The sequence below is a fragment of the Camelus dromedarius genome, chromosome 19 (genome assembly GCF_036321535.1).
Source record: "Camelus dromedarius isolate mCamDro1 chromosome 19, mCamDro1.pat, whole genome shotgun sequence".
NCBI classification, from domain to species: Eukaryota; Metazoa; Chordata; class Mammalia; order Artiodactyla; family Camelidae; genus Camelus; species Camelus dromedarius.
The window spans coordinates 8723265-8750647 of record NC_087454.1 but is presented as its reverse complement, the minus strand read 5'-3'; the positions used below and the strand labels follow the sequence as shown (position 1 = coordinate 8750647).

Genomic DNA, 27383 nt, shown 5'->3' with positions numbered 1-27383 from the left:
CATTACCACTGAGCGTCGTGGCCGCAGAGTCCTAGAGGGGGCCTTACTTATCTTAATCCTGCAGCCAGGGTCCAGTGAGGGCACCCACGCCTGCCCCATGCTTCACAAAATGACATTGACTGTGACCTCCTGGGAAGTCCATTTTAAAAGGTTCTCCCCTACCCTCTTAAATTAATTTGAACAGTTAGATGAAATAAAATGAAAAATCTGTTTCTTAGAGATCTCCCCCCACCCCTCTCAGTCCCCTTTTCCTGAGCCACTGCTTCCTGTCGTTCTCTAATGGGCCCTTAGTAGTTAGTGCCAGGTGGAGGCAGGTTAGAGTTGAGTATTTACGTATCAAATACATGAGTTAATACTGTTTAGTCAACAGTTTTTCCAACATTTTGTGCTTAGATGTAAGCACCATACTTGTAAATACACTTGGTGGCTTTTTGAAAAATAAAGTTGCTCTTTGGAAGTGTGTCGCTTACACGTAAATCATATTTGAGTAATTCGTCTCCTGTGCACAACCATACTGACTGATTTGGCTAAGAAGGCTGCTCCTCATTGATGAGTGTTATCCCCCTCATAGACTTTGTTCTGGAAGAGTCTCTCTCGGTTCGCCTTAGTATTTTTTGTGTTCACATCTTGAGATTCCATCTTATATAACTGGTGGATAAAGAAAGTGGTTCAGCTCCTGAATACAAAGAGTTAATCTATTGTTTTATTTTACAAAATGCCAACACGTTACTGGGATAAATCATATGATAAAGGTAAAACAGAAATGATGGTTAATATGATTGAATAGGGATGGGAAGGAGAGGGCCTGGGGATTCTGAAATGCTAAGAGTCATCGTCATTTCATGTCCCTGATTCTCTTGTAGTATTTATTTTTAGGGAGAGTAGTCTCAACATAGCATTTGCAGTTATCTTTTTGGAAATAACCACATGAATAAAACAAAATGATTTTTTGAACTTACTTTTTAAGTTGAGGTCATAAAAGCCTTAATTGTTTCAAGGGAATAAGTTGGTTTTGTAACACCAGAGTAGACCTTGTTTATATAAATTATAGTATGAAGGTTGTATTCTCTTGACTAAAAGATGTGTGTTTCTTCTTTTTATTTTAAGAATGGTTTCATCTTACTTAGTCCACCACGGGTACTGTGCTACGGCAGAGGCCTTTGCCAGATCTACAGACCAGACCGTTCTAGAAGAATTAGCTTCCATTAAGAATAGACAAAGTAAGGACCTTGTGGTGCATGGCTAATACTTGTTTGCAGATTATAGGTTTGGTTACATTGATTTTTAGAAATTTTATTTTTTTAATTAAATTTTTTCTAAATATATTAATTTAAAATTGATGCCTCTGAGATTTATTTTTATAATATGTTTGAAGATCAGCTTTAAAAAAATTCACAGGATTGTATTAACATTCTGGATATAGAAAGATAATTTTGGAGAAATTTTTGTAAGAAATGTTTACCTTTTTTTTCTTAAAAAATGTTTCGTGCTTTCAGAAAGTAGACATTTAATAAGAAGTGTTTTTTTAATTGGTGAAGTAGTCCCATGGTTTGATGTTAGTGGAGATAATGTGTGAGATAAATTTAAATAGCTTTGCATTAAGATTGCTATCTAAATCTAAGACAGTATTGATCTTAAGTACTTATTGCTTAGGTCCTGGCGCTTTTGGCCAGAGCTGTGGGGCCTGCTTTAACAAGGGCAAGTCAGCGTAACTGTTCCACAGCTAGCCATCCTGAAACTGCTGCGCTCAGTCCTTCAGGGAGGGTGTGACTTGATGAGAATTTAGAGATAAAAACAAGACATTATGGGTGAAAACAGAATGTTTACAGGTCACACTGCTGTAATCACACTGACCACATTGTGCTGTATGTGGCTAATCGTGTGCTTGTCTGTCTGTAAGCCTGGCAGACAGATGATCGCGTCCCCTTGTAGCCTCATCACCTGACACTCAGGGCAGGCTCACTGGGTGTCTGTTGAATTCAGGTCTTACTCAGAGGCTATCATTCTTTTAGTACCAGGTTCAAAAGGTTATAATATTTGATAAGACATTTTGAATATTATTTCTTAAATGTTTCCTATGGCCTTTTTTTAAAAAAACCACTTGAGGTGTGACTGACACAGTAAAAGCTGTACATGTTTGGTATATACAGCTTGATGAGTTTGGAGATAAGTGTCTGTCCATGAAACCATCACCACAGCGTATGCTGTAACAAACCCATCCTTTTTAAATCATAATATTTAATGCGTCAATATTGCTAAACAGCTATTTTTCCTGTATTACTTGTATGTTAGTTTGATTTTTTTTGTGGTTTATGAAAGTACTTGTTTTTCTAATTTTTTAATTTGTCTGAAAATTTTCCTTGTAATGGAAACTATAAGTTAAAGAAAGAAATGGAAATTAATCACAATAATTAGAGACTTTGTACTAACTTTTTTTTTTTTGATGGTCCACTAAGTTTCTATTTCTACTCTTAAAAAATTGATCTTTTGCTTTCTTTTTCTAAATAGGAATTCAGAAATTGGTTTTAGCAGGAAGAATGGGAGAAGCCATTGAAACAACACAGCAGTTATACCCAAGTTTACTTGAAAGAAATCCCAATCTCCTTTTCACATTAAAGTGAGTTTAATAAATGGTATATTGATTATATGTATATTATATAACCAAAATTATTTTCATGTTTTTATAGTTTTAATTTTTGTTTTACCTTGTTTCAAATATTTAGATATGATTTTATAGTGTAGCACATTTAAGTGACACATTATCCAATACGCTTTTGTGTTGAGGACTGTAAGCAGAAGGCACTTTTTCATTTTGTGTTTGCCCTTCTGTCACTCTGTCCCTGTGTTTAAAAATGTTATTTAGAAGGTGGGTATCTATTTTTCCCCCTGTAAATTACCTTATAGTAAGTCTGTGGCATTTTTTAAAAATCACAGTAAAAATAAACATAAAATTTGCCATTTTTACATGTACAGTTTTGTTAAGTACATTCACATTGTTCTTTAGCCACCACCAGCCATTCATTTCCAGAACTTTTCTCATTATCCCAAACTGAAACTTGGTACCCGTTCAACACCAACTCCCCGTGTCTCTCTCCCCCTCAGCTCCTGGCAACTACTGCGTTACTTTCTGTTCCTATAAATTTGAATTTGACTACTCTAGGTACCTCATATAAATGGAATCATAGAATATTTGTCCTTTGTAACTACCTTATTTCACTTAGCATAATGTCCTCAGAGTTCCTTCATGTTGTAGCAGGTGTCAGAATTTCCTTCCTTTTATAGGGTGAATAAATACTGTTATATGTATATAGCACATTGTATTTACTCATTCATCTTTCAGTGGACATTGTGTGGCTCCCACTCTTGGTGGTTGTGGATAACGCTGCAGTGGGCACAGGTATACAAATAGTTCTTCTGGGTCTGCACTCAGAAGTGGAATTACTGACCATGTGGTAATTCTGTTTAATTTTTTGGAAATTAGTCCTCACAATTCCACAGCCCAGCACTATTTTACATTCCTACCAACAGTGTACAGGAGTTCCAGTTCCTCCATATTCTTGCCAACACTTGTTATTTTGTTTCTTTTGTGTTGTTTTTTAAATAATAGCCATCCTAATTGGCACTTTTTATTGGTTGTATGAATCTTTGTTATTTTAAAATTTCGGGTGTAATTAAGCATAAGATTTCAACTCTTTGAGAACCAGAAACTCTAAGTCAAACGTTGGAATTGTTTTGATTTAGAATAAAAGTTTAAATATGGCCTGTTTTGGTTAAGAGGCTGCAGATTAGGGACGAAGTTGCAAACTAGGGATGAAGGAAAGCGGGGCATTAGGCTTTTACTTTGTTTACAGATAGGTGTGTACGTAGAAGTACATTATATTCTTATGTACTATTTGATTTGCTTCCAAGTGTAAATATTATTTTTTAAGTGTGAATATTATTTTGATTAAATCATTTTAACTAAAAAAATGAGGTCCATTTTGGTTTGTTACAGCTACAGATAGATTTTCATTTTCTTACTAAATCTTGATTAGAGGAGGTACACCATCTTTTGCATTATACTCTCATTTTTCTGGAAAATTTTAAATGTATTCTAAGCAGTACAGGATATGAAACCATATTTAGTATTCCTAGCATACTATCTAAAGGCCATACTGTACAAGTTCTTAAAATATGTTTTTTTAGAAATCTGTTGCTGTTAAGTAAATAAACGGGTGTTTGAAGATTATCGAAGTAAATTTTTCTTTTCCTCTTTTAGAGTACGTCAGTTTATAGAAATGGTGAATGGTACAGATAGTGAAGTACGATGTTTGGGAGGCCGAAGTCCAAAATCTCAAGACAGTTATCCTGTTAGTCCTCGACCCTTTAGTAGTCCAAGCATGAGCCCCAGCCACGGAATGAACATCCACAATTTAGCATCAGGCAAAGGAAGCACTGCACACTTTTCTGGTGAGACTCGGGCTTGTGACATTATCTTTAATAAATGTTTACCCTTCATGGTTTTGAATCAAATCAAAAACTTGAAAAAGATCTAGATATTTCTGCTAGCTGTTTTGCACGTGTATATACTGGATCTCAGGATGTTCAGGAAGAAAAATTGTGGGCAGGTCAGGTCAGATTTGTGTTTTCAGTATCAGGAAGTAACTTAAAGATGAGCTGTTTCTTCTAAGAACAGGTTATTGACAGATCTCCATAAACAAAGGTCAACGTTCGAGTTGTCTCTGGAAATAAAATCAGAGATATTTGGTAATGAGACAGTAATTGTGTGATTTAATAAAAGTACAAATGTGAAGGCGGTGACATGGCTGTGGGTCTGAAGCCACCCGTCACCGCGCCCAGCGGCGAGCTCTCTCACTCTCTCCCAGCTGAGCCACTGGCAGGAGTCAGGGCTGCCTGTTCATTCCCTCCTCCCCCTTTCTGGACTCACCAGTTTATTCTCTAAGGCTTTTGATGTTCTCTCATTTAAAACTCTCTCCTTTTGGCTTTTATGACATCACTTCTACAGGTTTATTTCTGACCCTTCTCAGTCTTTTTTTCTTTGCTTGTCTCTTTATGTCTGTTTTTCCCAAGGTATTATCTTCCCTCTGTACATTTAATTCTCTGAAACAGTCAAATGCTGTTTCCTTCCCTTTCACAGAGTAATACTTCGCTTTTTCTCAGCCAGCATAGACTTCCCTATGGTGCTGCCTCTCAGCTTATTTATATCACCATCCTATGTAATGAGTGTGACTCTCACATTTGTGTCCTTAGCCACACCCACTCTGACAGCGAACAGCACTTCAGGCTCAAAGGCACAAAGCCTTAGCCTTGATGCATTCGTGTGTAAAATGGGGCTATGGTAACTCTGGGCTTCACGGTGAGGGGTTGTGAGGATTAAAGGAGACCCATAATTAAGCCTTCAATAAATACAGGAGATGCTAATTACAGCTCACAATGAAGTATCCTGTGTTCTTTCAAAGAAGTTATCCATTTGTTTTCTATTAAAGTAGTCCATTGACTTTCCTATATTATAAAAATTTTAAATACTTAATCAGCATATGGTACATTTGTTACAACCTTCCTGTGTTTATTTCTATTTTTATGAAGTATCTCTTCTTTTTTCCCCAGGTTTTGAAAGTTGTAGTAATGGTGTAATATCAAATAAAGCACATCAGTCATATTGCCATAGTAAACACCAGTCATCCAGTTTGAATGTACCAGAACTGAACAGTATAAACGTGTCAAGATCACAGCAAGTCAATAACTTCACCAGGTAAGGGATTTCTGTAGCTTTTGCATTACTGTAAGCAGCCCTAATTACAGGCATCATCATTTCTAACAATTCAGAAAAATTGAGTTGGATGGCCCGTGGGGGGCACCCGAGAGCTCCCAAACCCCGGAGACTGAACAGGTGGGGAGTACGTCCCCCAGAGCTGTCCACTCCCCTGGTGTGCACGCAGGCTCCTCCTCCTGTCCTTCCTCTTCCCTCTAGTGGGGTGACGGGGACACATCACGGGCTCTGCAGTGTCGTCTTCCTGCCCCAGCAGACCCGTGCAGATGGCCGCATCATTGCCATTTGTTACCTTTCCAGGTTAAGTCCCTAGAGTATATTTCACGTCTGCGGTTAACATGATATGTTTACAACTTTTTTTTTCTGTGTGGGCTTATTTTGGTGTAAATGTGTAGTGTTTCCTGAGATCCAAATAACTAACTTTGCAGAAATCTTTGTTGAAGAGAGCCTGTTTTTAAGTACCTTGTGCCTAGCAGATGTTTGAGTCATTTAGTAAGCATATAACATGAGGATAGTATTGAGGACCTGTTGGATGTCAAACACTCCGCTAGGCATGGTCTCCATTCGAAGAGCTTTGAGAGAAGAGATGTCTCTGTCAGCATACTATGACATCCTCAGGCTTACTATTCATGAAACCTAAAGGTTCATGAAATGTGATCATTTGAATTGAATGCTGGCGTGTGAGAGCAAGTTGTTACGAATTCAGCCTGCCCAGATCATCCAACATCTGGATCTCAGTTCGGTTCAGGACTAGTGGAATGATCATTTTCTTTTTCACTGAAACAGTGGGTAGATTTTATCTATTTGATGTTAATTTGGTCTTGGAACATGAATTGGTCACACTGCATTGTGGTGAAATGTTCATCAGTGCAAAATCCTCTCACTGAAGGAGGAGGAACCTCATTTATACCATGCATCTTCATGGAAATATTCTGGAGAAAGGAATATGTGTAAAAATCTGTATTTGCAAATTTGGAGATTAATCAGAATTTCCAAGGTATCTGTCACAAATGACAAAAATTTACTGAAGTAATGGTTTGTGTGATACAAGTGATAGTGAAGTCCCCAAAAATGGCAGGAGAAGAATAGTAGGAAAAGGTACTGTCTTTTGCTGAGGTCAGGGGAAACGACATACTAGAAAACATAAAATTAGAATATCATATATAGTAAAATATATATATAGTAGAATATCATATATAGTAAAAACTTTGCAGGAAATTTAAAAGATTAAACCTTTAATATTTCATCATACTTGACAGTGTTAGTTCTGGACCACTGATAGAGGGTCCTGCCATAGTTTGAGGATAGGATTGCAGTCACTTCGTGAGTTTTTCTCTTGAATACTGTCCTCAGGCAGGAAGTTGCTAAAGAAACCAGTTGTCACCTGAGTTGAGGGAAGCAAGCTTAGCGGAAGGGGTGATGACACAGCACCCTCTTTGTGTTCAGTACAGAGGAGGAGAAAGTGAGCTCTTAAACTACTTTAAGCTGTTAAACAGTAATAGTTATTTTATAGTTGGTAATGGCTTTCCTTACAACCACATTGTGAAGTAGGCAAAGATTGTATTAACTGTGAAAACCATTTTACAGATGTAGAGCTGAGTACCAGAGAAGTAAACAAATGACTTTTTTTTAAGGTTGACAGTCAGTGACTAGCAAGTTGCAGAACTGAGGCTCCTTCCCAGGATGCCTGATTCCAGACTTGTGCTGCTTCCATCATACCCCGATCTACAACACTCTTCTCCCTCCCTCCCATCCTACCTTCTGTTCAGGCTGTAAAAGTCAAGTTCAGTTGTTACCTCTTCCAGGATATTTTCCTTGATTTATATCCCTACCAAACGTTGTGTCACTCGTGATGATGTAGTACTGATTCTCTGTCATAGACTCACTTTATTAGCTTTTTATGGTTCTTCATTCCTGGAGGGCAGGGCTGTTTCATTACATCCTTAGCGTCTAACATGGAACATGGCTCAAAGCCTCTTAAATGTGTGTTGAATGAAAGTATCCCTCTCAAACATTATATTAAATTGTCAAAAACATATTTTATTAATAAGATCACTGAAAGCTACGATCTTAAGGATAGCACTTTAAAAGTTTTCCTTATCAATTCTCAAATTTCATCAAGATACCAAACAGGCTTCTCTGACTGATGAAGATGCCCTACGGTCATTGCCCCCTTCTTCCCAGATCTGTGTCTTTTTACCCTTAGAAGCTTGTGTGCGCCACGCACCCACGTACACACACACTTAAACTCACACGCTCACCCACACTGGTAATCAGTGGTTACTTCCGCTGGCATTATGCACAGAGTGCTTTTTGCTTATCTGCAGTCAATGATTTTTTTTTTCTACAAATGAATATACACTGCTTCCTTAATGAGAAAAGGTCATTTTTATTTCAATATTTCCTAAATTTTCATTAAGTGTCTCCTTCTAGGCTGTATAATCATTACCTAGATCTTCAGAGGAGAAATCTTAAAAGTTAGATATATCTTATCGCTTGGGTTGTGGGTGGACTTGAAGGGCATACACTGACAACTTCAGCATGTTAGTGGTTCAGTCAGTGTGAGATGAGTGAAAATTGGAAATGCCCTAAGTATCTCCAAAACAGCGCCTTAAAAATTAGGATTCAGCAATATTTTAGAGTCTTGAGCTGTAAGAAAGCCTGTGCGAGAAGAATCGTGCTGGGTTCTGGAAAGGTATGAGGGGATGAGACTGCGTGGTTTTTCAGATTATTGTCTACCTTTGAGAGAGAGTATATCTTTAAGTAGTGAGGACAAATGCCAAAATGTCAAGACTAGTAGAGAAAAAGTAGTCTAGAAGCGAGCTGAGTATGAGGGCAGGGGAAGAAATGAAGTGGGCGGGCTCCAGGAGAAGTCTGTTTTGAGAGGGAGGCTTTTTCCCTTACATGGTGGCATTGAATGCTGGGGTGAGAATGGGCAGTTCTGGGGCAGGAGTTGATTAACAAAGAATGAAGTGCAGATCTGAATTTGAAAAACAGTGGAAAGTATGTGTTGAAATACAATTTCTCCCTATTGATAAAAAAATCACAAAACCACTGCATTTTAGTACATAAGCTTTTTTCCTCCCTTATCTCTAGGAGTATAAATTTGTTGAAAGTCAGCTACATGTTTGACTTTGAATATATTCACAATTTTAACTAAATACCTTTTTTCCAGATTGCTGTTGCCTTATGAAGTCAGTTCATAAGTAGGCTATGTAGTTGAGTAGTAATTTATTTTAAACTGAGCTGCAAGTATGCTATTTCTAAAATTAGGTTTGTTTTTTCGTTTTCAGTAATGATGTAGACATGGAAACAGATCACTACTCCAATGGAGTTGGAGAAACTTCATCCAATGGTTTCCTAAATGGTAGCTCTAAACATGACCACGAAATGGAAGATTGTGACACCGAAATGGGTCTGCAGTGATATTTCTTACATTTTTAATAAAAATGATGACTACAAGGTTATGTTTTTACTTGTACTGATTCACAGCTGATGCGCATAAATCAAATTTAAAGATGTATGTGCCATTGGATTTGATAGTAATACGTATTACTTCCCTTCAACTTCCCTGTGAGAGTGGGTTGCTGGAGAGAGTAACCTTTCCGTATCTGCTGCAGTCTTCTCTGCGGAACCGTCTGCTTCTGCACCCGTAGTGCTGTCGTGAAGCAGCGGCGCTAGCTTGACGGTGTGAAGCCCCCTTTCAGTGTAGCCCATAAAGGCCAGATGGGTAGAGGTGATTTTATAAATTCTAACCAGTTTCTTAAAGTCGTTTAATGTTAATTTATGTGACTCTGCATAGTTCAGTGTCTGGCAGATAGGAGGTGCTCAAGTACGGACCCCCCACCCCCACCCCACCCAGTTACGTGGCCGAAAGAGAAATCAGTGTGTGCGATTCTGCTTTGCTGGCAACTTGTGTGGTAAATTGTACCATAAAGTTAAACCATCAGCAAACTTCCCCATTAATTGGAGAGTGAAAATTATTGAAGCTTGTAAATTATTTGTCAGAATTCTAGGACATTAGATTTCTTGGTATTTTGAGGTTAAAAGATACTTATTCAAATTGTTAGAAAAGAAAGTGGTTTATAAGTGCAAAGTTGCTCTGCTGTTACACACAGCCACCTTGCTGTGGAGGATTATGTGTTTCAGTGTATGATTCACTCTTTCAAGCAAGGAGTATGATTGCAAAGGCAGTGTGGTTCTGCTCTATTAGACATCAGTAAGCAACCAACATTGAAAGAGTAATCTGAGCGTAGTGATTAAGAGCAGGAGGTTTAGAGCCAGATTACCTGGATTTGAATTCTGCAACTGCCACTTATTAGCTGTGTAACCTTGGACAAATTACTTCAGAGCTCTTCCTCAGTTTCTTCATCTGTAAAATGGGTGTAATAATAACTGCCTCATAGCTAATCTGTGAAAAGCCAATAGCACAAAGTAAGTGCTTAGTAAAATGTTAACTATTATCAGTGATTTATATGTTGTTATTAGTGATTTATACTGTTATGTTATTAATCATTGATTATTGTCAATCAAGATATACACTAAAATTTTTTTCTGAAAGTAGTATTTTTCTAAAAGTAGTGTAATTAACCCTTTTGATTAGTGTAATATGGTGTCTTCTGTGTTCTTATCAGAGTCATTTAGTCTCTTCTATCTCTGTTCTGCGTCAGTTATAAGTAGCCTGAGAAGCAGTTACCTTTTTTTTTTAATGTTGCTTTAGGTTTAGAAAATTGTGCTTAACTTTTCATAAAATTTTCCCTGACGCATTGTACATCCTAACGCTGAAAGAGTGTCACCTGACTTTCAACTGCAAGGTAGATACTGGATCTTAGACTCTTGAGGCCTAAACAAAGTATACCTTTTAGCTGCAAAGTTCCATATTAAATTACAAATAAATCTGAACATATAGGTAAAATATTAGGAAGTAGTTACTAAATGAGACGTCCAAAATGTTGTGAGCAATTTATGTTGATTTCTTCATTGTCCAGTCAGTACGGTAGTAAAATACCTGTTTGTTTTGCTTACAGAAGTTGATTCAAGTCAGTTAAGACGCCAGTTGTGTGGAGGAAGTCAAGCCGCCATAGAAAGAATGATTCACTTTGGAAGAGAACTGCAGGCAATGAGTGAACAGCTGAGGAGAGAATGCGGCAAGAACACAGCAAACAAAAAGATGCTGAAGGTAAATTTGTTTTCTCTTGAAAAGGTATAAATTCATCAGAGGAACTAAAACATAGTTTTGTAAAACATGGAGCAGCACTGGAATTCTAGTTGGGAACCTTGGATGTGAACTCCTCCCTGGCTTCCTGCCCAGGTGAGAGTGGAAGCGTCTGGCAGGGTTGGGCAGCTCTGCTTCGCCAGAGAGCACACTGGACTCCGAGTGAAAAATGTGGGTTAAACCCCAGTTCTGCCACTTCCCAATCTGTGTGCCTTGGTCAGCTTGCTTTCTTAGTTTTATCTTCTCAGCTGTAAAACTAGCAAAGTTACTAGGATAAATGTGAGTGTGCTGATTATAAATTTGAGATTTTTTTATTTTAGTAAGCATTGTTCAGAGTTGCAGCACATTGGATGTATATAATATGTGGCCTTTACTTTGATGGTGATTAGTGAAGGTTGGGTCATCTTTCACAGAATAGGTAAAATACGTTTTCTAGTCTCTTCTGGATTGCTGCCTGTGCTGGTTAGTGAGGTAGATAAAACAAACAGTTCAGTGAGTTAGCCACAGTTCTGTGTCTCAGCTGAAGACTGAGTTTTGCCCTCCCTTAAATCAGCACTGCAGCTGGTTGTAGAGATGACATTTTCCATAATCACAGAAGTCCCACCAGTGCTGTAAGCCTGCGAAGCGCTAACCTAGCCATTGTTTTTGTTGCTGTTCTGTTTTGTTTGTCCTGCATTAGGTTAGGCTCAGAGATGATTCGTTAGGAAGATTTTCTCCTGAGTGTTTTGAGGGAAGTCCAAAACAAAATCAAAGGGGAGATGCACGTAGTGGCCCAGGACACATAGTGGCCCAGGATCGATGCTTGGATACAGAAGGAGAGGGCAGGACTCCTGTGCTCCCTTCCTGACCTGGACAGAGAGAGGGCCAGTGAGCAACACCTAGTAGCGCTAAATGTGGCGTAAATTCAGCAAAAATGAAACAGCTACCTGCACCACAGCCTCAGCCCAGCGCCTCTGGACAGAGGGGCCCTGTCTAGTCTAGGATGGGTTAAGGGGCCACTTATACACACCTCAAGATAAAGGCACTCATAACTTGATTCTTCCAGATTGGGAATTTTCATCGCTATGCGTCTTTGTAGAATCGTTTCTGATATCAAGAGTGCTAAGAAGTTTAATTCTCAGACTCTATTACTATTTCAGCTATCGAAAGCCATTCATTTGGGGAACTTCTTTGATAAGTACTGAGGTGGTTTTAGGGCAGTGGTTGGCAACTTTTTTGGTATCTAAACACTAAAAACTATTGAAGATTCCCAAAGGGCTTTTGTTTGTATGAGTTACATTTATTGATTTTACTCTACTAGAAAGAATACTAAAATTATTAATTTTTAAAATAACAAAAATCATTACATATTTATTTTCATAAAAATATTTTATATTCCTAAAATAAACAAAAATAAGAGTAGCATTGCTTTACATTTTTGTGAATATCTTTAATGCTAGGTTTAACAGAAGGTAAGGGGGAGGGTATAGCTCAAGTGGTAGAGCGCTGAGCACGCGTGCAGGAAGGAGGTCCTGAGTTCAATCCCTAGTACCTCCTTTAAAAATAAATAAACCTAATTACCTCCCCCTCCTGCCAAAAAAAAAAAAGAAAGTAATGCAATAATAAATAAATAAAATATTTTAAAAATCCCAGAAGATAATCTGGATTCTCATACCTACTTCTGCATTCAGTCTGTTGTGGTATCATACATCATGTGGCCTCTGGAAAACCCCACGGAATAGTAGTGAGAGAATGAGAGTAAGAAAAGAGTAATATGTTAGTAATACGATGAAAATAGTTTTGACCTCTGAAGAGCCCCTAAAAGGGTCTTGGACCCAGCTGTCCCTGGACCATACTTTGAGAACTGATTGTTTTAGGGGATATCTGGGAGTATTGAGTATGATTTTATATAGTGCCTTTGAAATTTTAAGATTTCACTCCATTGCTTATTCTGTCTTTGATTCTAATTTGCTTGAAGCACAGGAGGTGCCATTACATGGCCTATTAAAGATATTTCTTGATTATATATTGAATTAAGTGAAGATGTAACTGTTCATCTAACAAATGTGGATGGCTTTGATTTTGCACCTCTGACTTCTAAGCAAATGCCAGCTCCTTTCAGAGATTGTCCTAACATTCTGAGCGGCTTCCCTCCCACTCGTCAAACTTATCTTGATCCAGATAGAGATGAAAGGAGTAATGGACCAGCCGCTAAGCACCCAGAGAACAGCGCTGGAGGGGCTGAGGGTAACACACAGAGAACACGTTTCTTTACCATGGTTGAGAAGGCTTAGAAATTACCACTTTTTCTTTTCTTCTTCTACTTCAGGTCACGAGTGACTGAAGTGGGTTTTATCATCTTTAATTTTTTTGAACTTGCACAGACTTCTGAATCATACATACGTACGTAGAGAGAGAAGGGTTTGGCTCAGGGTGAAGATGAGATTTACCAAGGTTGCCCTGAGGTACACGTGTCTGCTGCAGCCGTGGTTCTCTTGACTGCTGTCTGGTTTTCTCGGTCTCCCTTTCCTCTTTTCCTGTTCTTGGTTTCTGTTGCTTTCTGCCTGAGTCTGCCAGGGGCTCCCGAGAGGAGCGCCTGGGTGGTGCGCAGGGCGGCTCCTAGTCTGGTGATAGAAGCAGAAGTGGGGTCACGGAGATGCACCCTGCTTAGAAACTGCTACAGATTTTAAGCCAAATGTAAGCAGAGTTTGAGAGTCCTCCCTAAATGCCACGTTTCCGTCAGAAATTATTCCCACTGAGGTAATGTTTTTTCTAAAATGAAAAGCAACCCATAATCCATGCTGTTTCACAGGCATTTTCAGTTTTGTGCCGTAAATCCCATGGGTGTGGATTTCATCTGATTAGTAATTGTAGTTACCCTATTTTGTATTGTTCTTATTTATTATCATAAAAGTTTATTTCCATTTTCTATGAGTTATTGACAATTTAAATGGCTACATGATATTCTGATGTGTTGCTTTATCAGTGTATTTAAGCATTGCTCTATTTTTAGAGTTTTTATTTGCCTTTTTTCAAATGCTTTAGTGAACACCTTTATACTTGTACCTTTATGTTTCTTCTTTAAAATTACTTTATTGGAATAAAGTCCCAGAAATAGAATTACTGAGTCAAAGGAGACAATTTTGTGGCTGTTGCTACATATGGCTGTATTGTTTTCCAGAAACCTCCACCAGCTCACCGGCAGGAATAAAGGGATGTGCCAGTGGGACTCCTACCTTAACTCTCCGTCACTGGGTTTAACATGTATCTCAGAATTGCTTCTTCGCATTCCTTTGGTTACTATCACCAGTTAGCTTTACAGCGGGATTTAAAATATCAATGTTGCTTTGTTAATTTCATTCCTCTTCTGAAAGAAAAAGTTCTAGGGAACTTGATGATGTAAACCTTTTTTTAAAGGTTTTGTTAGTTTTCTTGCTTACAGCTTCACTCAACTTGCAAGCTTTGCTTCTTAGTGTTCTGTGATCCATCTAAAATCAAGTCTAATCCATGTGACTCCTTCATTTAAAATTCTGTTTCCTTGTTGGAAAACATTCAAGCTTTTAGGGTGTTTTGGGATCTAGCCCCTTACCCGCGGTTTCACCCGTGCCTTTTCTCCTTCCTCCCAGCCTCAGTTTCCACGTAGCCTGAGCCGACTTCTGTGACGGCTTCTGTGACACAGTTCTGCGTGTGAATAAGCGACACACAGAACATCACTCATTTACATGTCTGCCTTCTGCACAAGACTGAGTCCTTGGGACAGTGACAGGGTCCTGGTGATCCCCATCTGTCCTCGGTGTCTGGTAGCTGTGTCCAGTAATGTTTATTCAATTGTACTGAAAAGATGAGGGCAAAATTTTAGACTTGTTTTCCTCATTAGATTTGGCACTTACTGAAGGCAGTACAGTGCTACTAGCTGTGTGGTCGTAATCTCGCCGCCTCGGCTTGCTTCTAAGATGTGCGTAATAGTTCCCGCCTCGTAGGGTTATTGTGAAGATTAAACGAGCTGTGATCCACGTGAGCGCTTGAACCACGGCCTCACACAGTGTTAGTGCACAGGAAAGTACTAACGGACCTTTTTCTATGAATTTTGCTTTAAATACTAGAAGGTATAAACAGAATGGTCTTGATTTGAGATTTGGGACTGCAGCATCTCACCTTTTTGGTAGCAAGTCAGGATGTAGAACCAAGAGGATAGTTTTGTGCTTGAAGTTTTATGTAGCAGTTATTCCTTGGACAAATCCTTTTGTCTTTTAAATATTTATCTGCTCTATAGGGATATACCTTATTAGATGGTTGTGAGGTGAATTAAAATTAAATAATGATTGATTAGAGTTAGCTTTACAGGCTAGGATATTAATACTTTCTCCATCAGTAAGTTTGGATTGGGGGGAACCAGAAATAGAACCTAATAGCTCTGTGGGAAGCAGTGTCTTAAACACCACTAAGCAGCAGGGCTCGCCATCAGCAGGCGTGTGAAGCTTTTCCCCCTTGAAGCCAGCAACCATGCATGGCTGCAGGTGGTTCAGAGTGGTATAGTAAATAATTTTTATCTTGAAAGAACTTGCAGTCATAACTGGGGCAGGAAGTCTTATGGGAGTGAAGTTCTCCACAGGGTAAGACTGGCGGGCCGTGCGCGCCCCCGGGGTGACCTCCGACGGCGCAGCAGTGCCTGCGGGCAGTTCTTCTCTGGTCGCCACAGCAGGGAGGCCGGTTCAGCTGACGGGGCGAGAACAGAGCTGAGCACGAGCCTTCCCCCCACTAGTGGGATGACTAGAGGGGTGCGAGCAGCTTTCCCTGGGAGAGTGTATTCTGTAGAAATGTGACTCTTCAAGTTCAGCGACCAGCATTTTTTAAGTGATGTATCACTGCATTCGCTGGGTCGGTTCCGCAGCACGTGTGCAGGTGTCCTCTGCACATATGCCTTCTGATTTGGGAGGGTGTCCTGCGTTTGTCTAACTGTACCAACATCTGCATCGTAACATTACTCTGGAGCAGGGCGTTGATCATTTATTGAAGGATTGGCGTGAACTGACGTTGTTAGTTTCATTTAGCTCAGTTAGTCCCCATGGGGCTCTGAAATAGAACCTCTTACGATCCTCATCACACAAATGATGAAACTGATACTTAGGAAGGTTGTTTTTGCCAAACGCCACACTGGTGATGCAGCTTAACTTGAGGCCAGTGTCTGAAACCACTGTAGTTACGCATCCCCCACAGAAAGAAGACAGAAGACAGAGCCGCCATTTGAAAAGAAGACTATGTGTCAGTGATCATTTGGGCAGGTCCGATCCCTGTCAGTGGTAATAAATTGTAAAGCATCAGAATGTTCTTTCTCTTTACCTTAACCTATATTAGCCCATTCCACAGGAATTTGTTTTTTCCATTTTTATCTATTTCTGTTCTGTATGTGTTGTAGGAATAAGGGGAAGATGATAGAAAAGGGCTGTTTACAAGAAAAATGAAAACAATTTGGGCTTTACTACATAATCCAGTTGTTAAAAAATACGTAGCCTCTTAGTTATAGGGGTAAATGGGTTTAAGTGTTTGTCTAGTGCTTTAAAGCCGTATTTTACCTGTGTCGCAGCTTGAAACCATGGTGAGCACAGTCACTGAACTATTTGAATTAAAAACCAAATTGCTGTTTTCAACAGGACGCATTCAGTTTACTAGCTTATTCAGATCCTTGGAACAGCCCAGTTGGAAATCAGCTTGACCCAATTCAGAGAGAACCTGTGTGCTCAGCTCTTAACAGTGCAATATTAGGTAAGTGAAGCCAGAAAGCAAAACTTCCAACTAGTCTCTTCAGTATTTGAGAGACAGTATTTATGCTGGTATTTCTATTTTGGTAAAATGATAAGGGAGATGTTTTCAACATTTTAAAAATTAAAATTACCTTAAAGTATAGAAAACTTCCTCCAGTATCTAAATGGATTCAAATGGACTAAAAACAGTACACTGGGGTGCATCCTGTGATGTCCAGAAAACAGAAGTGTCTGTGTGAATGTGCAGAGGCGTTTCCGGCCTGAGCACCCACGTCATTGCCCCCACCATGCTTACGATACAGGCACAGGATTCCAACCCTTGGAGACACATATTTGCACTGAAGTCCAGCATGTTTAACTTCATGCTGTTACAAAATGAAAAAGGGGGAGGGCAGAACAGCAATGAACAGTGAGACTTAGCCGAGGGGAGCGTGAAGTGAGAAAGTGGGATTTGCTGTTCCTGATCGGTTGCCATTCCTGTGAGCAGCTCACTGCTGTGAGTGTGGTATTTATGTACTGAACAGATCCTTTTTATGGGAATTCTGTAACTGCACATTTTGTGCATTTATATGTAAACTATACAGTTGATTGTTTACAGAAAACTGTGTTTTAGTATCTGGGCAATTATTTTCAATGGTAATTTAGATAAGAGTGATTTTTCACTTTTTTAGAATGTAATTTCCCAAGAAAAATGGAGACTACCAGTTTAGAAACCTGCTCCATGCTGCTTGGCCCTGTTGGGTTTGGGGGCTTTGAGCGCATGTTTCAGACTGTCTTAGATGAGAGCAGTGGCCTGGAGTGTTTAAACAGGGACACTTGTCACAAGGGCCAGGGCTCATATGGCCGGAATGTAAAGGAAGTTAAAAATTTAAAGTATTCATATTTGGGCCTTAATCTGCTTTTTTGCCCATACAAAGGTCATTATGAATTCACTATGTGTTAAGGTCTGCTACTGAAGTTTTGGAATAGTTTTCTTAAATTTAGAATTTGTATACAATAAATAATGTGAATTTTGTTTGGTTAATGTGTTGTATTTTCTTTGGTTATATGATTTATTTAGCTCTGTTGGTAAGAGTACTTAGTACCAATGCTGGGACTGTGGGGCAAATTATGATTTTACTAAAATTGTCTTTTCGAAATGACCACATTATTGGTAGTCATGAAGCCCTGACTGCTTTATATCTAGGTAACACTCAGACTTGGAAATAACTTCTGAAGAAAAGTGACCAGTTTTTCTGTGACAGTTAAAAATCATGGGTTCTCCAAGGGAATTAACATTTTAAATAGTAAACGTCTTAGGACCATTATCCAGGATGTATATATATATTCTTACATATTATGTCATATATTGTGTAGTTCAGCTATAAATAGTGCATAAATTTATTAGAGGTTTATAATTCCTGCAAAAGTAATGACAAAACTATTAAATTGCTGTGGGTCTATGTATGCACATAGCTTCATCTATAGTACGTAAAGTTACATTAATTGTATGTAATTCCTGCAAGTGCCATTATGCCAAAAAAAACGGAGGGATGCTTAAAACCAGATGCCTCCCTTGGCCAAAATAAAACTGCAGTGAAGTCCTTACCGCTGAGCAAGGTTTCTTCCCTGGGAACCTTTAAGAGGTGTTTTTGAAAGGATGTTTCCTTTTCATTGTTTGTTATGTTAATTTTGTGTAAAAATTAAATTGTTCTTGATTCTGGCTTAGGCAGAATTCGTTTTATAAAGTCAGTCCTACTTAGAGTTGACAAAAATATATCACCATCAAAACTGAGCTAAATGGCACGTTGCCAGAGAACAGCCAGTACTTTAATCATCTTAACCTCTGGACCACTCTTCACCAACCTGTATATCTTTTCTTGCATATTTTTATCCTAATATCCTCAATCCTGTTTTATTTTCTCTTGTGCCTGTAAGTCCTGAACCTGCTTCCTTTCTATTTTTGTTTCAACCCTTCTGGAATTTTTCCTTTATTTTTCCCATCACCACACTGCAACCTCGGAACCAACCACACACAAGGAACCTCACCAGCCACGTATCCCTGTTCTTGCCTTGCCGTCAGCTGTGCGTATGGACTGATAAGTCATTTTACTAATTGGGATCTGCATACAATTAAAATTTGGACATCTCCACACAAGGAGAAATTACCAGCTTCTATGGGTTTGGCCACTTTTATCATTCGGTCAGCTTTTCATCTCTGTCAAAGAACAAATTTTGGTAACTACTACATTTATGCTATAGCTGTCTGACAAATTTCTGGTATGTAGGACCCTGAAAACTTTATCGGTGACTTTTAAAATGTTTGTCCTATCGATTGTAAATTAACCCCTCAAATTATAGGGTGGTTTTGCTGTTACCGCTCAAGGTTGCCATCACCATGTACTCCCTTACCACCCAGATAACGGAGGATTAGGCAACCTCTGTTGGGTCCTGTCCCCGGAAGGGGAAGAATCCATCAGTGACCTTCTACTGAGAGCCTGGTGCCTTTTTCTCTGGTAACATCAGCTGACCTTGGTGAGGTAGACGAGAAATACTAAATATTCCTTACTCCCCATTGCAGACATTGATTAAAAATTACATCTTCCCCCTCATAGTTAATATGGAAGTTTTTGAGTGTCTAACACTTTGGAAGTCTAATTCTACAAGAATTTTTTTATACTTGAACACCCAGTGACCATAGTACCTTGTCAGAGTAGATGTCCAAGGCACTAATCATTTGCTAAAAAACCCATTTTTGCTAGTTAATTAAGAGCAGGATAGGTATTAATAATTTTGTAAGTAACACAGTATTTACCCGATTGAGAGATGTTTTTTAAAATGTCTTGCTAATTGCTATTTCCATTTTTAATAATCTTTCCTCAGAAACCCACAATCTGCCAAAGCAACCTCCACTTGCCCTGGCCATGGGACAGGCCACACAGTGTCTAGGACTGATGGCTCGATCAGGAATTGGATCCTGTGCTTTTGCCACAGTGGAAGACTACCTACATTAGCTATGCATTTAAGGAGCTCACACTTATATTGTGGCATATAGTCAACATGGAAGTAGACCAGCTCTGCTGATTGGAAATTTAGATTTTTTTAATTATGTACTGGGGACAGGTTTTTGTCGCTTTACATTGCTTCCTAGTTTACAGCATGATGCAAATGATTTTCTAACTTAGTGTTAGGAGAAATTATTTTCCATCTTTAACCTCTTAGTTGTCTAAGAGTTAAATATTACTGAATTTCAGACATCAAATTATCATCACAAATCCTTTGAAACAATTACCTAAAAGAAACCAAAAAGTCCTGCCTTCTTTGTTGGGGGGAGAGAGGGGGAAGGAAACGGAGCAGGTTGTGTTTGTGTTAGCATGTGGGTGATGTAAACTACAAAGTGGGAGGCGTTCTGACCCCAGCTCCCAAACAAGCATTCAATCAGTGTAACTTGCAAAATGCATAAACATCCGACGGTTTGAATTTTTAGTGTTGATGGAAGAAATCATTTTTAATGTGTACTGTAAAACTTGAAATACTCAGGAGCTGAGTGAATATGTTTGTTGCTACTTACAATCCCGACCTGTTAGTCCCAGTAGTTTTGTTTTAACATGGTCTTTTCAACTTTGTTTCCTGTTTAACTACAGATGACTTCTGTTGTAGACTCACAAGTTTAACTGTTGTATTATAACAGTATTACATGTCAACAGTGTGGTTATGATCTTTATTATTTATATAAAAACCAAATATTTAGTCAGTTTACCGTGTCTTAATTTAATCTTTGTACACCTTCCATTTTTAAGTGCTTAAATGAGTACTATATTGCAATAAAAATGTAGTGATATAATTAACCAGCCATTAAAAATTTACTTCTACAGATACCAGTGTCAATGGTTTATATACTAGGTGCTTGCATACTTTTTGTAATTAAAATGAGGACAGTTAAAGTGAATGGTTGGTACTGTAACTGAGTCCTGCAGCCTAAAACCACCTTCAGTTTACGGGATCAGGATCAGGCCTGATACTGTGGGTGATACAGAAAGCAAGCAGGAAATTAACCTTTAATCTTACTTTCATAATCATCATATGGCATGTGACTTGCAGTTTTAAAGCAAACCCCCAAACTGGTTAAAAGTGAATGCAAACAAGCTGCTCAACACAAGAACCATATCCTTTGGTTTGCAAAGGTGTTCGTTGGCTGTATTTTGTACACTGAGGCTTGAACCTTCTTAAAAAGAACAGATTATTTATCTACACTTAGATACTGTATTCTTCCACAGTTTGTGAAATTCTTACCAACAGCACCAAAGTGTCCAAGTGACTAAAGCATCTGAGAGCTGCAGGCAAGACGTCCTGCAGCGCCAGCTGCAGGGCAGGGGGGAGGGGGGGTAGTGGAGGCGCTCTGCCTGTGTGGGTGCTGCTTGTCTTCAATTAATGGACAAACAAGTCCTTTTAAACTGCTTTTTCTTCCAGGACCCTCAAAGACTACAGGCACGATTACACTCCCAGTGTGACCGGGCGCTTCCTCAAAGAGACTGACGGTTTCTGTAACGACCCTTTAAAATGACTTATAAATGATTTATTAATTTTTTTTAGAAAAATGAAATCCTTTAAATAACTAAGTTCTGTACATACAAAGTACTCGTTCTAAATTTAGCTTTGATTTACTTCTTAGAAGCTTTCATCTTTCTGACCATCCAACGTCTTTTAAACCTCTTGGCATTTTGCTTTTTCTGAGATCCTAGAAATAGAAGGTTTTGTGCAGTTAATAAAGAGAAAGAATACGCAAAAACAATTCACAAATGTTCTAGATGAAACATGAATGTAAATATTAAAACTAGACACATCATATGCACATACATACTACACTGGCCACGCCTTCAGAAGCAATTTGCAAATAATTAATGGAAGCCATTGTATGGAAAAAATGAATACTTCATGAGAATTTATTCTCTCTTTAAAAGTGAACATTATTCAATATATAAAACTATCACATTCAAGAGACCAAAGCTGGATCTTACCCCAGGCATGGTTCAAAAACTGGGCTGCAGCCTTTTTCACCGGTAACCTTTTGTTCTCAAGAGACAGGAACTTGTTTACTAGGAAAGATAATTATTTATCACTTTTTTGTTTAATTTGCAGTTAAAAGAGGAGAAAAATAGTCCATAGGAAAATTACCAGTAGTTCTGTTGGTTCCTGGACCATATAAGCAATTCTGTATGAAGGCTTTGGCTGCTTGTTGCCTTGAATCTCTCAAATCTTGGTCTTTAAGCCTTAGAGCCAAGTAGCTTTTATTCTGGCTGGTGAGCAATTCAAAAGGTCAAAATGAGGCCATGCTTAATTTCAAAATAAAGTATTTTTGTTAGTTGACTCAAATAGTGGGGAAAACCCCCATACACTGTCTGTATATGCACAGGTAAGACAACGAATACAACTAAATCACATGGCTACTTTACAACTAATGTTTACATTTTAGTAGAACAAAGAAATGTTTCATTTTTATATAAATATCAAAAATTTTTCCAGAGGATCCAGCCTGAAACTGCTGCTAATTAAACCAATACTCTCCCTCCCAAGGTGGGAGTCACCTTTACATCCTATACACAAAAAAGATGACTCTTCTTACCCAACAGTCTGTACTTTCTGCACATTAGCTTTCTTGGAGTCACTTCCTTTCTCAAAGTCTTCATTTTTCTTCTTCAAATTAACTAAAAAAATAAGTTATATTTCTGAGTAGCATTTGTGTAAAAATAAATCGGGAACGTATACTAGAGTTCACTTTAAATATCCACTACACATTGATTTGTTTGTGATTTTTATTTGTAAGAAACAGAAGAGGCCCAAGCTAAACTTGGCCAGGCCTATTCCCACGCTGTCTTTCTCAGGGTCAGTAACATGTGACTGCAGATAATCTGCAAACACGCCTGACACTTAATGTGAAGTTACTTAAATTAGAATAGTTCGTACCTTCTTTCAACTTTCCGGGTGATTTCTTTAGACTAAGGAAAAACAAGAAAAAAGCTGATTGGGATGGCAGATAGCAAAGATTACTCAACTTGTTATAAAATTTCATCTGGTTTACAAATAAGACACCCTCATTTTATTACCACCATTCTCAATTTCTACTTAGGATCTTTAATCAGTTTTGGAAAAAAAAGACACACAAGCGAACAATTCCCAAGTCAACAAACTAAATACTAGGATGGGAGTATCTTCTCAGAATTTAAAATCTAGGAGTATATTAGCAGGCTTCCAAAGAAGGAGATTGTTGTAGTTAACAGAGGTAACGTGAAATTTAAGAATTATAATAATACAGTATTTGAAATATGAAGTGAAAGGTGGTAGGCCTGCCCCATCTTTTTTAGAGAGATCTCAAAGGATTAATTCAGTTTAGACACAAGAAATAGGGATGGAGACAAGCACTAGACTGGCCTAGTGGAGAGAAAGGTAAACTGGCAAAACACAATGAGAGAGGTCTACACAGAAGCACTTGCACAGTGGGAAAGCTAGCGGTGGAGGAGGTAATGGGGTGGAGGGAGGCAGAGAAGGGAGAGGTGACATTTGAGATTGGTTTTGAAAGATGAAAGGGACTCTGCCACCATGATGTATGTATTCAGAATCTGAATAACTCTTTGGAAAAGTTCTTTCATTGAAAATTTGAGAACTACAGTCCTAGGTAAAAAATACAAGGCTAAACTTCTGAACTGAAAGCAGTTAAGAGGTGACAAGGGGAAAGATGAGAAAAACAGCAAATATTTAAAAGTCTGAATTTAGTACAGTTTGATTCCATGGCATAAATGAAGAACAGGTGGGCAGCATTCAGCTTTAAACATTTAATGGCTATTAAAGCTGTTAAATGAAATGGGAACAAGGAGGAAAGATGGGCTGGTGGCAGGTAGAGCAAGTGTGGGACAGGCTGAGTTTGAGGAGCCTGTGCCTGCTACGTCACTAAAGGATAGATTTCAAGACAGTTTCATTCACACCCTCTATCCTGTCCGGAGTACAAAGACAGTGGGCCAGGTTCATCCAGTTTACTGAATGAACGCTCTGGGATCAGCAACTCAGAAGCTAGAGTTACCTATGCGAACGAACAACAAAAATTTAAAAATGGCAAAAGGCTGCTAAGACGTGGAATATTTTCCTCCACCTTGCCCACTAAATTCCAACATCTACTGTGTAGCCTTTTAATTTCAATTTGGCTTCAAATAAACATTTGTACCAGTATGTAATTCAAAGATTGTGCATAAACAAATAATACAGCAAGATCCATTACTTACTTAGTTTGTGAAGCTGTAGTTAACTTCTCTAGAATAGTATCTGGAAGGAGTTTCCTTTTCTTAAAGACATATTCGAAAGTCAATAAAAAGTGAGGTACGTAATATTATACCCTGGATTGCTTCTGAAACTATTTTAAGGACAGCCCTACCTCTCGGCAAGGAAATGAACTGGGCTGAACACTTCACTATCTCTAAGCTGTGGGAAGACTGGGACCTGGAAACTCAAAACCTAGTCCCCATTCTTCGGAAGACTTAAGACTGGAAAGGGTGCCCACTGTATTCCAATCTTCACGTCACGGTTATACATTAAAAGCACTTAAAATCACGTCCATCTAAGATCAATGCTGTGGCCAATCTGCTAAACATCAGAGAGCAAACCATTCAACCTCTACGTTTCTAATGCCCTGAGTTTACAAAGCCCTTCACTGAATCCTCACAAAGACCCAGTTTCAGATAAAATACCTCCGCTGAGTGTCGGAGGTGGGACTGACCCTACAATTTCAAGGTCACATCGCTTCCCACTCGCATTTTCAATCGGTGAAACGCAAAGAGCACAGGCATCTTGTTTTCACTGTTGTCTGAAGAAAACACTAGCGACTGTTCCCCACCCCATATCCTACCAGCTCTGAATTTTACCCCGAGCCAAGCTGTGAAACGCCTCCCTCCCCTCTAACCTTTTGTTCGATGAACAGCTCCTCACGTCGCTTCCTCTTCTCCTTCAGAAGCGTTTTATCCCTGGGAAAAAAGGGTGACAAGTCAGCGCGGCCAGGGACGAGAGGGAGGGGAAGGGGTCGCCGCCCGGCCGCGGGCTCCGAACCTGCGCACGGTGTCCCGAACTCGCCGCTCCTCTTCTTTCGCTTCCGCCTGGGCGCTGGCGAAAGTCAGCTCCTCCGGGGCCTCGTCGTCCTCATCGTCTCCTTCCTCGTCTTCCTCCAGCGGCTCGGCGGCCGCGCCGCTGCTGGGCTGCCCGAGCAACAGGCCGTGCTCCGCCTCCTCCTCCGAGGCGGGCTGGCCCTCGTCCACCATCGCAGACGCCGACGCCGGGGCACGAGACGCGCGCGGCCGGAGCTGCACCATGACCCAAGCTGCGTCGTACCGTCTGACCTCTGACCCGGAAGCTGTGCCCAAGCAGAGCGTGGCGTAAAGAGCAGGCGACGCGGGTTCTATTGCCCTCTGCAGTTTCGGAGGCCCCGCTGAGCTACGCAAAGGTGCATGCGCAGAGCGGGGAGGGCGTGGCCTAAGGAAAGTCGGCGGCGTTCCCTCCCACCCGGCTCCGAGGCTGCGCGTGGGAGGCGTCGCGGCTCCCTAGCGGTCCACACCTGCCGGGACGGCAGCGGGTAGTTTTGGGTCTTGTTTCTAGGCGGGGTAAGATCTATCCTGCTGCCTCCTCGGGAGGGATGCTGAGAGCAGGGTTGACTGGGTCCCCACGCTCCTCGAGGCGGGCTGGCGCGGGTCACGCCGTCCGGTGCCCAGGAACCGCTGACCGCAGGCCCCAGACGCCGACTTTTTAGGTCCGGGATCTGCTTGGTCGATCCAGTTGATCAGTATTTGTAGATTCGGCTTCCTTCACTCCGCACTCCCCGAAGAAGTGCAGTTTCAAAAGGAAGAAGTGGGCTACGGCAGCAGGACCCCGTGCCTTTCAGTGTTTTTGTCCCCGACGGAAAACCAGGTCGACAGACACAGACTTAACCAATCTTCGGCCCCAAACGTGTGCTTGGCGGCCTGGGCCGGCCTCCCGGAGCGCCAGCCCTCGGCCGCTGCCCGGCCGTGCCTCTGTTCCGCGTTCTCCCCGCCGCCTCTCCCTGACGGTTAGTTTACTACTGTCTGACTCCCCGGTTACAGCGTGAGCTCCCGACCCGCCTGGCTCCCTTCTGTAACCCGGACCTTGCACAGTGGCTGCCCACCGCTCATCCCGAAACCGGCAAGAGAATGGCCTCACCGTTACGTAGTGAACGCAACCCTAGTATTGTGTATATCTATCCCCCGCCCCCGAAGCTCCCCAGTACACGTATTTCATTTCCTAGCATACGTGGCTCATCGTGATCTTTGTTTATCTTCTCCCACCCATTACACAGCAGCAAATGATTCATCACTCTCTGAACAAACCAAGCTATTTCCTACTTGCCTTGCATTTGTGCATGCGGTTCTGTCTACTGATACACACTCCCCCACTTGGAACTCCTATTTATACTTCAAAACCTCCCACCCAGGATGACTTTCTCTTAAAGCCTTTCAAGCCCCTCAGCATCTACCCCATCCCCACTCTGCCCATTTCTAATTGCATTCTCCTCTGAATCTTGCACACATTTCTGTTACTATAGTTTCCACACTATAATAGTGACAGTTGTCCCAACCAAGTCCCTGTGAATTCCTCGAGGATAAGGTCCATACAATACTAATCATTGTATTTCTAACATCCATCATATGGTAGGTGTTCAGTAAATACTAAATTGAACAATCCTACTTCACATAAATTTTGTAGTATTTTCAGTTCTCTTTTCATCATCTCTGATTTAGAAGCAATTTCTAATTTAAAAACAACAAAACCAAAACATGAACAAAAATGGCAAAACAGAAACAAAGCTGCTGGTACCAACAACCTAGCAGGAAAGCAGTTGCAAAGAACAGTTCCAAAATACCTGGGCCTTGGTCAGACAGAAATTACAAATTAAAATATAATCAGACTCCCTGAGACAGTCTGCTGACTTCCATCACTGCTAACACTAGGAAAATGTATAGAGTTCACTTTGAGAAGACCAACAACAAACCTATTAGAAGTGAATGATAGTATTGTATGTACACAAACTCCATTATAAGTATTACAAGTCCCCTCAGTGTACATGCTTTGATCGCCCATGTAAGGTATGAATGGAGCCCTCAGGGTGCCTGGCTGGTACTTCTGACCCCCTGCAGGTCATGGGCATCCCTCTTGCCTGTGCAAAGGATCCTTGGGATTTGTTAAAAGGCATGACTTGCAAATCAGTGCAAAGTTTTACGTCACAGTGTCTTGTCATCTATTTCTATAAAAGCCCAGGGTGCGATACGAAATGCAGTTTTCTAAGGGGCAGAGGTGATGTGGCCCAGCTGCGTCAGCACCCAGGGAACCCACCTGATTCAAGGGACCTAGTTAGGAAAAACCTTCCTTCACTGTTTACTAAAGGCCACTCCTCCCGTCAGGCCTCTGATGCTCGCCAGACAGCAGGCACCCTTGGGTGCTAAACTGGGTGGAGGGACTTGAGGAGAGAACTGTATTCTTACTACTTCACTCCAAGGCACTATGACACACATTTTTAAAGTCCCATGGGAAAAACTTTGAAATCTCATTGTCTGGGGAAGGCGTGTGTTTATGATATTGAGAAATGTGCTTCTGTGCTTATGATACTGAGAATCTGCCAACCATCACC

General features: G+C 40.2%; 2 protein-coding genes across 2 annotated transcripts in view; one reads left to right on the top strand and one right to left on the bottom strand.

The window, feature by feature from the left end:
- RANBP9 (RAN binding protein 9) overlaps positions 1-20581 on the top strand; it is a 73981-nt gene extending 53400 nt beyond the window's left edge. Inside the window, exons 7-14 of the mRNA XM_031435175.2 lie at positions 1108-1220; positions 2509-2617; positions 4259-4449; positions 5608-5752; positions 9064-9185; positions 10798-10949; positions 16616-16727; positions 19589-20581. Coding sequence (XP_031291035.2) covers positions 1108-1220; positions 2509-2617; positions 4259-4449; positions 5608-5752; positions 9064-9185; positions 10798-10949; positions 16616-16727; positions 19589-19719 — 1075 coding nt within the window. The 3' untranslated portion in view covers positions 19720-20581. The remainder of the gene's footprint in view (positions 1-1107; positions 1221-2508; positions 2618-4258; positions 4450-5607; positions 5753-9063; positions 9186-10797; positions 10950-16615; positions 16728-19588) is intronic.
- Positions 20582-21259: 678 nt separating this feature from the next.
- NOL7 (nucleolar protein 7) lies at positions 21260-25093 on the bottom strand. Its single transcript, XM_010980085.3, has 8 exons — positions 24797-25093; positions 24654-24714; positions 23980-24038; positions 22670-22701; positions 22329-22410; positions 21881-22002; positions 21724-21801; positions 21260-21443 (listed from the first exon to the last, which is right to left on the bottom strand). Exons 1-8 carry the CDS (start codon positions 25054-25056, stop codon positions 21367-21369), a joined length of 771 nt encoding a protein of 256 aa, XP_010978387.1. The 5' UTR covers positions 25057-25093; the 3' UTR covers positions 21260-21366.
- Between the last annotated feature and the right edge of the window lie 2290 nt (positions 25094-27383).